The sequence below is a fragment of the Leucoraja erinacea genome, chromosome 27 (assembly GCF_028641065.1).
Source record: "Leucoraja erinacea ecotype New England chromosome 27, Leri_hhj_1, whole genome shotgun sequence".
NCBI classification, from domain to species: domain Eukaryota; kingdom Metazoa; phylum Chordata; class Chondrichthyes; order Rajiformes; family Rajidae; genus Leucoraja; species Leucoraja erinaceus.
The window spans coordinates 585800-603089 of NC_073403.1; the positions used below are offsets into that span (position 1 = coordinate 585800).

The 17290-nt window shown below is 42.1% G+C and overlaps 1 protein-coding gene across 2 annotated transcripts in view; it reads left to right on the forward strand.

The window, feature by feature from the left end:
- Positions 1-17290, forward strand: part of LOC129710063 (zinc finger protein Aiolos-like) — a 100778-nt gene that overhangs the window by 34729 nt on the left and 48759 nt on the right. Inside the window, exon 4 of one of the 2 annotated variants that reach the window (XM_055656752.1) lies at positions 15166-15426. In XM_055656752.1, coding sequence (XP_055512727.1) covers positions 15166-15426 — 261 coding nt within the window. The remainder of the gene's footprint in view (positions 1-15165; positions 15427-17290) is intronic. The other variant, XM_055656753.1, reaches the window with a different exon arrangement.

Here is a 17290-nt window from a genome sequence, read left to right on the forward strand (position 1 = left end):
TTGTGTTTGGCCCCCACTCAGGTCGAGGTACCAAGTTTAAGAGTAGTCTTGGTGAATAACTAGAGTGCATTTGTAAGTGACGAATGCTGTAGCTACTGGAGAAAATGAATGTTTACGGTGGGGAGTGGACTGTCAAACAAATGATTGCTTTTGCTTGGTGTCCTGTGGAACCTCTTGAATGTTGTTGAGCAATGAAGAGGTTTCCATTGTTCTTATTTGTACATTTTAGGATATGGAATGGCTTTGGGGTTGCAGAAGGTGGTATAGGAAAGCCAGCCTCTGAGCAACTTTTTCAGCTTGTGACAGCGTCGCATCTCTTGGTGCCGCTCGGATCCCTATCACTGGCAGACAGGCCAGGAGAGGCCAACCCTCAGCATTAGTGGTAACAGCTGGGCCCAACTAGCTGACAATAGATTGGCCCAACTGAACCTCGTCAGCCTACTCCTTATAAAACCCAGGCATTGAAGGGAAAGGGAGAGGGAAGAAACAGAAAAGAAGAGAAAGTGGGGTACCTCCCTGCTAGCTGTGTGTCGCAGTCGTCAATTAGAGGAAGACTGAGCCACTGGGACATATCTGAGACCACCAATGCCACCACATGGTTAAGACTGTGCCGCCTGGATGAAGCCCTAGACAGCCAGTGCCTCTACTGAGGCTAAGACTGTGGCTGGGATAAGCCTCACATGTCAGCACCTCTTCCTGCCCATGGACAACGAGGGACTGCACTCACACAAAGAAGCAAAGACTGAGCCGCTAGGATAGGCCAGAGACTGCCAGGGCTGCATCATCAAATCCAAAGTATAGCCGCCAGGATGAGCTGAGCCATCAGCGCCTCCTCTCGAGGCAAGGGTGAACAACAAGGAGAAGTAGCATAGTGGCATGACAATACTTCTCCTTCAATATCAGCTTGATTATCGACTCCAGGCAACGTGGTGGACTACATACCCCAATCATCATCAATGGCTGAGAGTTTTATGTTCCACGATCTATTACCAACGATCTGTTGTGGACCAACCATATTAATGAGACATCCTAGAAAGCACACCAATGCCTCTACTTCGGAGGAAAACGGAGGATAGCACACTGTTGACTTCATCTACACTTCATGCTGCCTCCAAAATGTAGCCAACATAATCAGGGACTTGTCCCACCCCGGTCATTCCTCCTTCTCTGTGCTCCCATTGGACAGAAGCTTGAAAGCGTGCACCACCAGACTTAGGAACAGCTCCTTCCCATCTGTTATCAGGGTTCTGAACAGTCCTTCCATAAGTTAGGGTAGGGCCAATTCACTTCTACCCATTGCGGACATTGGACTTTTGACTATGGAACTGATGCACTACAATGCTGAGAACAGGGAGAGTACAGAATGTTGCCTGGAATTGTACAGAATCAGTTGGCCTTGTGCACAAAAACCTTCCCTTTGTCTGTTTCGCAATGCAAAACCAGCAGAAGAGCTCGGGTTTGATGCAGACTGTAGCGGAGGGAGACCTAGGTGGATTGTACCAAGAAGGTACAGACCCATGAGAAATATTATCCATAAGAAAGAAAACTACAGTCGTTGCAAACCATTTCAGATCTTGCAGTTGCTGGTTCCAGCTGATATGTATCAAGAACTGAAATCTGCTGTGTGAGGACAATCTTCCTGAAAATCAAACACAACTCCTTTACACATTATGTGACCTTCACACTTCAGTTAAAACACGTTTGCTAAAGGATGCACCTGACTTTCGGTCTCTTCAGCTGTGCTGCCATATCGCCAAAGTTTGGTTACTGAAGTGTGGGCGTAAAAAGTACAATGTGTAAAGATGAGCCCAAAATGAAGTATTTCACTAACTACAGCAAAGAGCAGGGCACTGTCTTTTGTGATGCATGTCCTAACTACTTGTTGTCTTCACACAGAGACCATGTACACTCTCTGGTTCAGCTTGTCACTCTTGACAAAGGCATTTTGACTGGATAGACTTGGTTTATACTCTCTAGAATTTAGGAGATTGAGAGGGGATCTTATAGAAACTTACAAAATTCTTAAGGGGTTGGACAGGCTAGATGCAGGAAGATTGTTCCCGATGTTAGGGAAGTCCAGGACAAGGGGTCACAGCTTAAGGATAAGGGGGAAATCCTTTAAAAACGAGATGAGAAGAACTTTTTTCACACAGAGAGTGGTGAATCTCTGGAACTCTCTGCCACAGAGGGTAGTTGAGGCCAGTTCATTGGCTATATTTAAGAGGGAGTTAGATGTGGCCCTTGTGGCTAAGGGGATCAGGGGGTATGGAGAGAAGGCAGGTACGGGATACTGAGTTGGATGATCAGCCATGATCATGTTGAATGGCGGTGCAGGCTCGAAGGGCCGAATGGCCTACTCCTGCACCTAATTTCTATGTTCTATGTTTCTATTTCATGTCATTACAATTACATAAACAATTTTATTCTTGCTGTCTCATTGGTTTAAATGAATTATTTCTTCAGAATTTCTTCAAAGTCTTAGAATGTTAGAGTGTTTTACACTAAAAGACATGCTAAATGGGACATATGGATTTCCTGAAATCACCAACCTCAAATGGATGCTATTTGTGACATGTTGATGGTTAGTGATCAATGAAAGGGCTGCAAACCTTAAAGGCATATTCCTCATGGCAATCTCTCAGCAACAACAGACTGTGACCATCCTCAACGTGATATATTAACTCTGTTACACATTGGCCGGCTGAGCATTTGCAGCATTTTCGGTTTTTGGATTACGGGAAGCATAGAACAGATAGTTAGTCAAAATATTTTTCCCATGGTAGGAGTATCAAATAAAAGTAGCAATTTTAGTTTTAAGGTGAAAGGTGGAAGGTTTCAAGTACATCTGTGGAGTATGTTGCTTTCTTACACAGAGAGCAGCTGATATCTGGATTGCTCTGCCAGAACAGGTTGTGGAATCAGATACAATTATTAATGCAACATTGAAGAGCCATTTGGACAGATACATAATTAGGCAAGGCATTGAAAGATACGGTTCTAATGTGGGAAAATGGGATTAATGTAGATGAGCAGAAAAGGTCATCATGGACGTGGTGGGTAAACTGTACAATTCTATGATTGTGATTATTGCTATTAGCTAGATTCTCTGTTCTGATTAAAAGAATATGATAGGATGCCTTACACTTGTCTGAAAGAGTTTATGATGGGACCGTGTACAAACCAAGTATTTTTCGTGTTGGTAATATTCTCCAGTGCTTCAGGTGCCTCCCTTTGGTAATCTTACTCTGTGAAGAGTATGGAATGGTGGGGATCACTGCTGTTCGGTAGTCAACAAGATTTTGGTTGGACTTGGACCTTGAACATCAATTTTGTCAGAATGTGTCTCCTCATTTAACGTGCCCAAGAAGTGGAAAATGATCCACAGTTTCCAAGGTCTTATTGTTGGCTGGTAGTGTTATATGTAGAAGGAACGGGTTAGCAGAGGATATTTACTTTATGGATGCTTGGTGTAACGGCCATTGTCTGTTCTGTTTCAGTGAGCAAATAAGCAGTGAATTGATGTACGACGTCTAAACATTGCTGGTCATTGAAGATAATATATCAAATATGAATATCACGTGGAACAAGACAGTCCTCCTCATGTCCTGTGCTGTGGACCTGAATAACGGGAAATTCTAAACTGGAATAGCTTAGCCATGCATTGCAAATTTAAAAAAATGCATATGCTGGAAATCTATAGTAAATACAGTATTTTTGGTTTTTAACCTTGCACTGAAAACATTTGTAATTATAGACTGAGATCTTGGTTCACTGCAAAGCCAGGCAGAATATTCTCATTGAGTACTAATGTCATCCTTCTTCAAAATCCCTGTGGATTCAACTGCATTCTTCATCAGATGTGGTGAAATATCTCATCCACAGTTTAACATCATAGACTCTGTAACCTGGTCAGTTGTCAGGAAACTACTGAAGCATCCTATTTGTGCGGTGGCCAGATGTCAGCGAATAAATAATGCCTCAGGAGCAGACAATAGCATTGCTGAATTTCTAAAATTAATTGCAGAGGAAATGTAGACACAAATTTCCATCACCTCATCTCCACCACATGGGAAGAGGAAGACATTCCAGGGGAACATATAGACACTTACTGTGACCAAGAAAGGAGATAAATACAATATTTGGAACCACAGTAGGGTCTTGTTGCTGTCAAGCACAGAGCGAATGTTATTCAGATTCCAGTAGCTAGAGGGAGTAACATCAACCTACACTGCCTATTAGATGAGGAACTGTCCAATATCTTCTCAAATGTGTCTGCTCGAAGAAACGTGTTGCTTATGTCTCTACCATGAAGGCATTCGAAACTTAACCTTAAACAATGAGTCTACTCCAGATCCAATCTCAGTGCAGGCCAATGTTGGAGGTGACATTGGCATTACTAACAGACAGGAAAGCAAGTAAGACATGAAGGTACACAAAAATGCTGGAGAAACTCAGCGGGTGCAGCAGCATCTATGGAGCAAAGGAAATAGGTGACGTTTCGGGCCGAAACCCTTCTTAAGAAGTCTGAAGAAGGGTTTCTGCCCGAAACGTCACCTATTTCCTTCGCTCCATAAACGCTGCTGCATCCGCTGAGTTTCTCCAGCATTTTTGTGTACCTTCGATCTTCCAGCATCTGCAGTTCCTTCTTGAACAAGTAAGACATGAAGGTCATTTTCAGGTTGACATCGCTGATTATAGATCAATGCTGGGACATCATCTGTTAACATTATTTATTAATGACGTGAATATATGGTGGCCAAATTTTGGACATCACAAAAATAGGTGGGAAGGCCAGTTGCCAGAAGGACATGAACAGTTTACAGAGAGTTATGGATATGTGTCTGTGGCAGAATGTTGGCAAAGAGAGAGTGCAGGCAGGTGGGACTAAGGGAAAAAAAGTTGTTTGGCACGGACTTGTAGGGCCGAGATGGCCTGTTTCCGTGCTGTAATTGTTATATGGTTATATGTTATATGGTTAGAGTATGATGTGGGAAAATGGAAAGTTATTCAATGTGGAAGGAAGAACAAACGAAATATATTATTTAAATGAATTAAAACATTTGAAAGCTGCAGTGTAGAGAGAATTGGGGTGGGCTTTTGCAAGAAACACAGAGAGCCAGCAAATAATTTCAACAGCTAATAGGGATGGCAAATGGAATGCTGGCCTTTATTTTAGAGGGATTGGGGTATAAAAGTAGGGAAGTCTTACATTACTAGTGATACAACATTTAGAGTATGGTGAATAGTTGTAGTCCCTCTTATGAAGAAGGGGATTGAGAGAAAGTTGATTAGAATGATCCATGTTGTTAATGTTGGAATTGTTGCAAAGTGAGCGGAGATTCTTAAGGGGCTATCAGGATAAATGCTGAAAGACTATTTCTTCTCAAGAGAGAATCCAGAACCAGAGCATAGTCACAGATAAGGGGTGAACATTTGAGACTGAGATAAGGAGAAATTTATTTTTTGAAAGGATTTTGAGTCTTTGGAACTCATTGATACAGAGAGCTCTGGGCAAGGTGCATTGTTATATTTAAGGTCGAGATAGATATATTTCTAATCTCTGGAATAGGGCAAGGACAGGAAGATGAGAGAGTTGTAAATTTGTGGAATTCCCTGCCACAGAGGGCAGTTGAGGCCAAGTCACTGGATAGATTTAAGAGAGAGTTAGATAGAGCTCTAGGGGCTAGTGGAGTCAAGGGATATGGAGAAAAGGCAGGCACGGGTTATTGATAGGGGACGATCAGCCATGATCACAATGAATGGCGGTGCTGGCTCGAAGGGCCAAATGGCTGCCTCCTGCACCTAGTTTCTATGTTTCTATGACAGTCACATCAGCCATGATCCCATTAAACGGCAGAGGGATTGAAGGGTCTATTCATGTTCCTAATTATTTGTCATCCATATTTTGAAATGTAGTCATCCTTATTAATATGGATAGACTGTTAATTTCCACATTGTGCTGACTGTTCTGGGACATAAATGTGAGTCTGGTGCAGACTCTTAAAGGTGAACCTGGGTCAGTCTCCCAAGCGTGGAACCACAGCACAAAGCTGTCCACAGTGTGGCCGCATTGAAACTACGTTAGCTGCAAGCCTCATTTGTTGAATGTAATAAAGTGAGTGCAGGAGTATGCAGCGAGGTACTTTGGTAAGATTGTGGTTTAGGCAGTTTAAGGCTGTGCCTGATGTGAGAGTACTTGAGGCTGAAATAGATGACCTAAAATGGAAAATTGTTCCATTCCTCAGCATAGACAGCTATCACCTGCATTGTTTGATAAACATGTCCTGCCCGTGCAGATCCAAATTCTCATGTCCTTCTTAACCACTCGTGCAGATGTCTGGCAGGTGCCCGCCCCTCCCCCCACCCGCCTACCTTTACTTTTCAGTGAAAATAAGAATGAATAAATGACAGCAATGGCCACATTTGAGAATCAAATAAGACCGTTCTTATCCAGGCCTAATTTCATTCTATTGTGCAAGATAGGAAATACATTGACCCTAAATCAGATGGAACAGTGGGTAAATGATGAGCATGTTGTCACCTTGTCTTCTCCCTACCACATTCCTGCTGTCCACAAGGATCTATATATGTTTCCTTCCTTTTTGTTGTCTATGTGCAATCGAGGGGCAACATAATTTGTGAATATATCTACTCCTCTACACCTGCACCCTGACTGCTCAAAGTTTAACCTCCATCTTACTTTCCCCAATCTCCATTCGCTAATCATCAACATCATCACCCTCTCTTGGCACTGAGTGAGATCGAGCCAGCTATCTGAACCTCAGTAAAATCACTTAACTCATCCTGGCCTCTGTTCATCTGCTGCTGAAATCCTCATTTATACCTGTGTTTGCGTGTGTTCTCTCTCCCCATTCCTTGATCCTCCCCCTTGAAGAGCTGCATCAATCAGCCTGGTCTTGCCTCCAGAACTGGGAGTGCAGAGCTGGCTCTCTCACTGAGTCAAACAGGCCGGCTGTGTCCGCGTTCCCTGTGCCCATCCGTTCTCTCCTCACAGATGTCCCTTTGATCCTCCATCCTCTCCCACACATGGTCTTTGTTCATTTGCAAACAGTTCAGGTTACAAGAGTCCTCAGTTTCCTGTCGTAACCTAGTGACTGCCGTCCCCAGTGCCATCCTCAATGGGATTCTCTATTGTATCAAGAATTTCTATTGTATCATTTTTCCCTTCCCTCCCTTTTCAACATTTCAAGGGGACTTCTTGATTTACTCTTCTGTCTCCACCATCTCCTCTTCTCCCATGATTTCCCCGTGCAATCTCAGCGATTTCAACAGTTATCTTCTTTCCTTTTCCTTGCTCCCATCCTCCAGATACCAAAACCGCTTTCAGATGAAGCAGCAATTTTTTTCCATTTTAAAGTTTAGCTCACAATGCCATCTTCTCTCCATTGGAAAACTAAACAGGTTGATTGACTAAAACTGCTTCCGTTTAATCCACAGGAGTTGTCCTGAGCTTCTGGTCACCTATCCATCCCACAATCATCTTTGGCCTTCAAAGCTTCTGTAATGAAGTCTGGCATAGGCTCAAGACACATCACCTCATCTTGCAGCCCATAGGATTCAATATTAAGCTTAATAATTGTGGGTTGTGTCAGAACTGGCTAGTTTTGCATGCTGTCTATTAGTAACATACTTATTTTTCTTCCACCACCGATGCTGCCTGACCTGAGTATTTCTAACATTTTTGTTTATGCAGTACATCACAATAGACAATATACAATAGGTGCAGGAGTAGGCCATTCGGCTCTTCGAGCCAGCACCTTCATTCAATGTGATCATGGCTGATCATCCCCAATCAGTACCCCGTTTCTACCTTCTCCCCATATCCTCTGACTCCGCTATATCGAGCTCTCTCTTGAAAGTATCCAGACAACCGGCCTCCACCGCCCTCTGAGGCAGAGAATTCCACAGTCTCACAACTCTCTATGAGATAAAGTGTTTCCTCGTCTCCGTTCTAAATGGCTGACCCCTTATTCTTAAACTGTGGCCCCTGGTTCTGGGTTCCCCCAACATCGGGAACATGTTTCCTGCCTCTAGCGTGTCCAAACCCTTAACAATCTTATATATGTTTCAATGAGATACCCTCGCATCCATCTAAACTCCAGAGTGTACAAGCCCAGCTGCTCCATTCTCTCAGCATATGACAGTCCCGCCATCCCGGGAATTAACCTTGTAAACCTACGCTGCACTCCCTCAATGGCAAGAATGTCCTTCCTCAAATTAGGGGATCAAAACTGCACACAATACTCCAGGTGCGGTCTCACTACGGGTCTGTACAATTGCAGAAGGACCTCTTTGTTCCTCTTGTTATAAAGGCCAATATGCCATTCACTTTCATCACTGCCTGCTATACCTGCATGCTTACTTTCATAGACTGATGAACAAGGACCCCCAGTTCCCGTTGTCCTGCCCCTTTTCCCAACTTGATGCCATTTAGATAGTAATCTGCCTTCCTGTTTTTTATACCAAAGTTCTCTCCCGCCTTTCTTAAAAAGTGGGATAACATTATCTACCCTCCAATCCACAGGAACTGATCCTGATTCTATAGAATATTGGAAAATTATCACCAATGCATCCACGATTTAAGGAGCCACTTCCTTAAGTACCCTGGGATGCAGACCATCAGGCCCTGGGGATTTATCAGCCTTCAGTCACCTCAGTCTACCCAACACCATTTCCTGCCTAATATGGATTTCCTTCAGTTCCTCCGTCACCCCAGATCCTCTGGCCACTACTATATCAGGAAGATTGTTTGTGTCCTCCTTAGTGAAGACGGATCCAAAGTACCTGTGCAACTCATCTGCCATTTCCTTGTTCCCCATAATGAATTCACCTTTTTTCAGTCTTCAAGGGTCCAACTTTGGTCTTAACTAATTTTTTCCTCTTCACTTACCTAAAGAAGCTTTTACTATCCTCCTTTATATTCTTGGCTAGCTTACCTTCGTACCTCATCTTTTCTCCCCGTATTGCCTTTTTAGTTATCTTCTGTTGCTTTTTAAACATCACCGTTCCAACATCTTTTTTTTGTGCCTTACTGTCCTTTATTTTAATTCCTCCAGATAGATAAATAATCACCTGTTACCCACTGATAGCTGGTGTTCAGAATACTTGTGCTAGCTGGCAATTGTGATCTCTGCCCCATCACAGTAATTCATTTTGTTCTCTCTATCCATCATCCTTGCTGCAGCTTAACGCATGTGTCATTTCTCACTTTTGCAGACTCTGCAGAAAGTTATCAAGCTGAAACGTTAACTTTGACTCTCTCCACAGGAGCTGCCTGAGCTGCTGAGTATCTATAGCATTTTTGTTTCATTTCAGTGCCACCATTGAGTTTTTTGGCTTTTTTTTTAAACCATTGTTCCCAAATAAGCTTCAGACCAATTTAATCATTGTCATTCTATAAATCCCTCCATAGTCTTATCTTTCCGAAGATTAGGCAACCCTCCAACACATCCCCAATTCTCATCTCTTGATCAGCTGTTGCAGCCTAATGCTCTGAAATTGTCTCACAAAACTTCTAACCCACTGTCCTCCCCAACTCATTCTTTAAAAGTTATATCTTGGACTGGTCTTTTACAGACTTTTATGAGTCATACAGGGTGGAAACAGGCCCTTCGATCTAACTTGCCCACACCCACAAACATGCCCATCTACACTAGTCCCACCTGCTTGCATTTGGCCCATATCCCTCTGAACCTATCCTGTTCATGTACTTGTCCAAATGTTGTGATGGCACTTGCCCCAACTACTTCATCTGGCAGCTCGTTTCGTATACCTACCATCCTTTGCGTAAAAAAAGTTTCCCCTCGGGTTCCAATTCAATCTTTCCCACCTCACCTTCAACCTCTATGCTCTGTTCCTCGATTCTTCTACTGAGTTGAATACTCAGCACATTTACCCGATCTATTCCTCTCATAATCTTTTTTTTTTTTTTTTTTTTTTTATTTTTATTAGAAGTACGGTAAATTACAATATTACACAACACATATATCTTAATACATTTTTTGTACCGCTTCATTTTTTTTTGAACTTTAAGAAAAAGATAGAAGTAAAGAAAGTAAAGAAAGTGCACAAGAGTCGTGAAGTGCAAGAGTGTTGGGAAAAGAAAGCCCCTTAGAAAAGAAGTTAGAGAAGGAAGTAAAGTGAGAAAGTAGACCCTAGAAAAGAAAGAAAAAGAAAATAGGAACAATCGCTCTATTATAACATTAAACTCCGCAGAAAGGGGACTACCAACCAAGTCTGTTTTTGTTGTTTTACCTCCCGTTACCAGGTCCTGATACCATTTTTTTTTTTTTTAATTACTATTGAACCTCATACTTGTAATAGGTCCAGAAACATAGACCACGTCTTTTGGAATTGGTCTGCTTTACCTGCTAAGAGGAATCTCATTTCTTCCAGATGTAATGTTTCAAACATATTTGATATCCACATTTTTATTGTTGGTGTGGGCGCATTTTTCCAGAATTTAAGTATAAGCTTTTTTCCCATTATTAGCCCGCAATTAAATAAATTCTTCTGAAACACGTTTAGTTCAGGGTTATCTTCCGATATTCCAAAAATAATCCATTCTGGTTTTGGTACCAGTTTTATTTTGATTAATTTTGAAAAAATATCAAATATTTCATACCAGAATTTTTGGATTTTTGTACAAAAAACAAAAGAGTGCGCTATAATCTCTCATAATCTTATACACATCTATAAGACCACCCGTCATCCTCCTGCGTTCCATGAATAAAGTCCTAGCCTGCTCAACTTTCCCCTATAGCTCAGGCCCCTGAGTCCTGGCAACATTCTGATAAATCTTCACTGCACCTTTTCCAGCTTAACATCTTTCCAATAATAGGGTGAGGAAAACAATAGTGTAAATGTGGCGTCACCAATGTCTTGTACGACTATAACATGACACCCACATTCTATACTCTTACAGATGTAAGCCAATGTGCCAAAAGCCTCCTTGACCACCCAATCAGCCTGTAACTCCATTTTCAAGGAACTATGTACCTGCCCTCCTAGATCCCTCTTCTCTACAACACTCTGCAGAGTCCTGCCATTCACTATGTAGGTCATCCCCCATACTTCCCAAAACAACTAACCTCACTACTATACCCACCACTTTGTATTCATTGGCCAATTGCATAAAAATCTCCTTATGTAGGTAAGTGCCAGATTATATTTGATGATATCGAGAACCAGAGGACATGGGTTTAAAGTGACGGGGAAGGGGAAGGGGGGGGGGGGGGGGGTAGAGAGATTTAATAGGATCCTGAGGGGTAACTTTTTCACACAAAGGGTGGTGGGTGAATGGAACAAGCCGCCGGAGGAGATAGTCGAGGCTAGGACTATTGCAATGCTTAAGAAACATTTAGACAGGTACATGGATAGATCAGGTTTAGAGAGATATGGGCCAGATGCAGGATGTTGGGACTCGTGCAGATGGGACATGTTGGTGGGCATGGGCAAGCTTGGCCAAAGGGCCTGTTTCCGTGCTGTAAAACTCTATGACAATATTCCACTGCATTAAACATGTCATCTTTGTGGATGAGCAAGATTATAGCAGGGAAAGTTCAAATGATATACCAGCAGACTTGATGAAAAGAAGGAAATCCACGGGTAATCAACTGGCACTCTGTCAAAAAAAAGAAAATGTTGGAAGTATTCAGCAGGTCAGGCAGCATCTGTGAAAAGAGAAATAGCTACAGGACTGGGAGCCTTTGTCAAACGATCCTCTGTTGTGACAGGGCCAGTCCTGAAACAGTAACCGTTTCTCTCTCCACAGATGGTGTCTGACTTGTTGAATGTTTTCAGCACTTTCTGTTTTTATTTCAGATTTCCAGCATCTACAGTTTTAGTATGTTCTCACACTTATTATTTTTTCCAAAAGCTTTATACGGCCTTACTTTATAAAATAGATTTATTTTTAATTATATATTTATGTATGAAATTGTTCCTGGAATTTTTCAAATACCTTTGGTCGGATGACAGATGTAGTCAAACATGGGACCATGTTTATGCATCTCGTGTTACCCTGCCTGTGAACTTATTATTCACATCGAGCCATTACAGCAAGTGTCAGTTGGCTTTTTGACCACAGTGGCAAGAGTATAGGAAGGGTGGAGATTGTATGCAAGTTCAAATCAGTCAACATGTTCATTTGCACACATCCAAAGTAGGTTGTGGACTACAACGAATTGGGTGGGAAACAGATTGAATTTTGGGTTGATTTTTCAACCTCAACCTGAGTGAGATAAGCTAGATTAGCTGAACTTGGTGCGATGATTGCCAAAGTGCTTGTGGCAGTGGCTTGTTTTTACATCGGATAAATGTTCTTTTCAAAATATGAATTATTTTGGTTTCCATGTCATACATTCCAAAGCCATATATCAGAACACGTCCAAGATGCTCCATCTATGCTAGTCCCACCTGCCCATGTTTGGCCCAAGTCCCTCCAAACCTTTTCTATCCATGTACCAAAATGTCTTTTAAATGCTGTTATAGTACCTTCCTCACCAACCCCCTCTGGCACTTCGATCCATATATCCACAATCTTCAGTGTTAAAAAGTCGCCCCACAGTTTCCTATTAAATCTTTGCCCTTTCACCTTATAGCTATGTCCTCTGCTTCTTGGTTCCCATACTATGGGTAAAAGACTCTGCATTCACCCTATCTATTCCCCTCTATAAGATTTTATACACCTGCATAAGATCACCCTTCAGCCTCCTGTGCTCCATGCAATAAAGTCCCAGCCTATTGAACCTCTCCCTATAGCTCAGGCCCTCGAGTCCTGGCAACATCCTCATAAATCTTCTCTGCACTGAACTACATCCTTCCTATAGCAGAATAGCCAAAACTGAACACAATATTCCAAATGTGGCCTCACAAACGTCTTGCACACCTGAAAAATAACATTCCAACTTCTATACTCAACAGAAGAGAGACAAAAAAAACTGGAGTAACTCAGCGGAACATGCAGCATCTCTGGAGAAAAGGAATGGATGATGTTTTGGGTCGAGACTCTTCAGACTGGTTCGGGATAAGGGAAATGAGAGATATAGACGATGATGTGGAGAGATAAATGACAATGAATAAAAGATATGCAAAAAAGTAACAATGATAAAGGAAACAGGCCATTGTTCCTGCCCTAGGTCTCCTCCATTGTCAGTGTAGCAGTTTGTTGGGTGAAAACAAGAACTAGTGCGACTTGGGTGGGGGAGGGATAGAGAGAGAGAGGGAATGCTGGGGCTACCTGAAGTGAGATAAATCAATATTCATACCACTGGGCTGGAAGGTATCCAAGCGAAATATGAGGTGCTGTTCCTCCAATTTGCGTTTAGCCTCACACTGACAATGGAGGAGACCTAGGGCAGAAAGGTCTGTGTAGGAATGGGAAGGACATTTAAAGTGTCACTCAACCAGGAGATCAGGTAGATTCAGGCGGGCTGAGCAAAGGTGTTCCATGACTGATGAAGGCCAATGTATCAAGAGCTTTCTTGACTCCCCTATCTACTTGTGATGCCACTTCCAAGGAACTGTGTACTTACACTCCTAGATCTTTCTGCTCTACAACACTTACTAAGGCTCTGCCATTCACTCTGGTTTGACTTCCCAAAATACACCACTTCCCACATACCAACATTAAATTCCGCTAGCCTTTCCTCAGCTCACTTGCCAAGCTGAACCAGATCCTGCTGTCATTTTTGGTAACCATCTTTGCTATCTACGATACCACCCGCTTTAGTGTCAAAGGTTTCAAAGGTCTTTTATTGTCACGTGTACCAATTAAGGAACAGTGATATTCGAATTACCATACAGCCATATTTTTTAAAAAAGCAACAAAACAAACAACTACATAAAAGTTGACATAAACATCCACCACAGCAGATTCCCCACATTCCTCACTGTGATGGAAGGCAATAAAGTCTGATCTTCTTCCCTCCTTATTCTCCCACGGTCGGGGCAGTCGAACCATCTGCAGTCGGGTCGATCGAAGCTCCCACATTGGGGGGGGGTCGAAGTTCCTGCGGCTTGGAGCTCCCAAAATCGGCCCCTCACCAGGGATCACCCGTTCCACGATGGTAAATCCGCAGGCTCCAGCGGTTGGTGCTCCCAAATCAATCTCCAGCAAAAGGCCACCAACTACTCGATGTTAAGTTGCAGTGCAGACGGAGATACAATACAGAAATAAATCCCATCTCCGTTGAAGTAAGAGATTAAAAAAGTTCCCCCCACCCCCCGACATAAAACAAGCTAAAGAACTCTAAAACATACATTTAACACATACTATTATAACAAAGAAGGAAGGAACAGACAGACTGTTGGCGAGGCAGCCATTACTGGTGCTACCCAGTGTCATCCGGTAAACTTATTAACAATGGCTTGTACATTCTCATCATAATCATGATGAAAGCAGCCTGTAACATTTAGATTTAACCCTGTCTTTATTTAAGATCTCACAGGAGATCTGTAACTCAGCACTCTGATGGAATTGCCCATTATCCACCATTACTCTGATACTGTTCATGCTACATCACTGCGTTCTATTTTATATTTATTATTTATTCTTATTAATATGATTAATTGGGTAGGATATTGACTATTTATTGTCATTACTGCCAAAGAGGTCAAGCATTTAATTCTTGTGGTTTGGTATATGGAGCTCTTTCATATTTGGGAGCCATAAAACAATCCCATAACTGTAAAATCTCATTCTAAAGTAACTTTGACATTGGGTCAATACTTGAAGAATAGCCCAGATTGAGTCATGGTGACACCTATTCTTGATGTTGTCAGCCTAACGGCAGATCCTTTGCATTTGGAGTGAGACTGTCTAAACATCTTGCATGTAGTTGGCTCATCAAATGAGGAAACTTTCACTCCAACCATCTGTGAACTGGATTTGTATACAATAGGTATGTACTTGACATGGGCTAAGGATCTGTTTCTGTGCTGAATTATTACATAATACTATAAACACAAGTTCAATCTAATTTACAAGTAAAGGACTGGAGTACAATTTGTTCCAGTCTCCTTTGAGATAGTTTGTTTAATTGAAAATAAGAAAAAGATTCAGAACAATTCTTCCAGTTGCGGGTTGAAGCTTCTGCCACTGAGTACTGAAAGCTGAAAGTTCTTTTCTTGCTTATTATATAGCAGGTGCTGTGAGGCGTGTTTACGATGAAAGTGAAGCAGCTCTTGACCTCAGTGACGAAGGCTGCCATGCTGGGGAGTACGGAGCAACCAACAGCAGCAGCTGCCTGGTGGAGAATGAAGACTTAAATGGTGATCACTTCAGCAGCCAGCCATCAACAGCCGATGGTATTAGAGCATCTAATGGAAAACTGACATGTGATATCTGTGGACTGTCATGTGTTGGGCCAAATGTCCTCATGGTACACAAGCGAAGCCACACTGGTAATTGGTGTTACTAAATTTAAAGTAAAAGACAATAATGCAATAATGTACAGTGTCATGTACAGTGGAACCACTTTAAATGCAAAACATTTATACAAATATCACACTTCAGTGTTTTGTTGTACTTCTGAATATCCTTTCACCCATGACATTTATTTACGGGAACTGAGTGTACAGGGGTGAGGATTGTAGAATGAGCCCTGTGTTCCTCACAGGTTCCATCAAGGTCACATCGCAGCTCTTGAGAATCTTCCTGGTCCTGGCACTTTGCAAAGACCTCTACAAGTGCTGTGTGATATTCATCACTGGATAACATTTGAATAAAGAGCCAATGGAAGTGCCACTGACCTTTTTATAATTAGCTTCTGAGAAGGGTGTTTCTGGCACTCACTGGTCAGTGTTTGTTCTCAACAGGAGCCACCTTCATCCTCCATGTGATGGTCTTGATCTCAGCTCATTGTGCCCGAATATTAATGTCAAATCAAACCCGTTTGCTTTGTGGCCTGCTGATTTCAAAGCTCCAGTCATCCATTTTCATTGACATTTGTGTGCATATGGACATTAAGTATACAATTTTACTAACAATACTGCTGCATGTGCTGCATGTAGCAAGCACACTTTGTCTCCTTGCATTAGCTGAGTTGCAGTGAGAATTAATGCAAGGCTTTGTTTACTCAGCCGCAGATTTAGGAAATTTGTAAAGAAAGGCCAACTTTTTTTTAATCCATAATTCTGAAACATTTGCCAGGTTTATTATTATCCTGATTCCAGTTGTTCATTATCACCTGCATCTTCCACTGCTTGTTCATGGCATTGGGATTCACTTGTTACAAAGTGGATGAATGTAGCCTAGATTTCTCATTGCTACCAAGTATTATACCTGGCACAGTCATTGTGAGTTAATCTGAAGACAAGTAAAGACTTTGAAATAATCTAGTTTCACCAAGTGTTCTAAATAGTCAGAATTCTGCCATCTAGCTGTGATTTGTGAACATCATCATAATAACGGACAAGACTGCAAAAAAAGTGTTCTAGGGCATCATTACTAAACAATATCCACTGCAATACCATCATCGATCATATTTGTCACCTCTTCAAAAAGCTGAATCAAGTTAGTAAGACATGACCTGCCATGCTGACTGTCTCTACTCTACTACGCTGACATGTAAACTCATGCTGACTGTCTCTACTTAAACCATTAACTCAAATGAGAGTAAGTCCTATCCTGAAGAATTCTCTCCAATAACTTCCCTCCCAATGACGTGAGTCTCACAATCCTATAGTTCCCTGGATTTCTCTACTTCCCATCTTAAGTAAACAAACAACGTTAGCTACTCTCCAGTCCTCTGCTACTCCACCTATCAATGCTCCCTCAATCTCTGCTCTTGCTTTGCTCAATAACCTGGGGTCCCGTGGTCCAGGCATAAGCTCACGGGCGACTGCGCTTTTGCGGTTGCAGCACCTTCCCATCAGAACTGCCCCCTCCATCAACTCTTTTAAGTCTAGACTTAAAATTTATTTTTTACTCACAAACGTTTCTTGAGGTCCTCTGAGGGAGCTCTGTATGTATGTATTTATGTATGTATTGTTAGATCTATGTACCACTGTTTGTAGAACGTTAGTACCTGCACTGATGTACAGCACTTTGGTCAACGAGAGTGGGTTTTAAATGTGCTATAGAAATAAAATTTACTTGACTTGACTTGACTTGATAAATCCCATCGGATCCTGGAGATTTGTACACCTTCAAGAGCCCCAACATTTCCTCATTAAGTTCAAGATGCCCTTGTATATTAGTATTCTCTGCATTGATCTCAGTGTCCTCCATGTCCCTTTCCTTGGGGAAAACAAATGCAAAGTACTT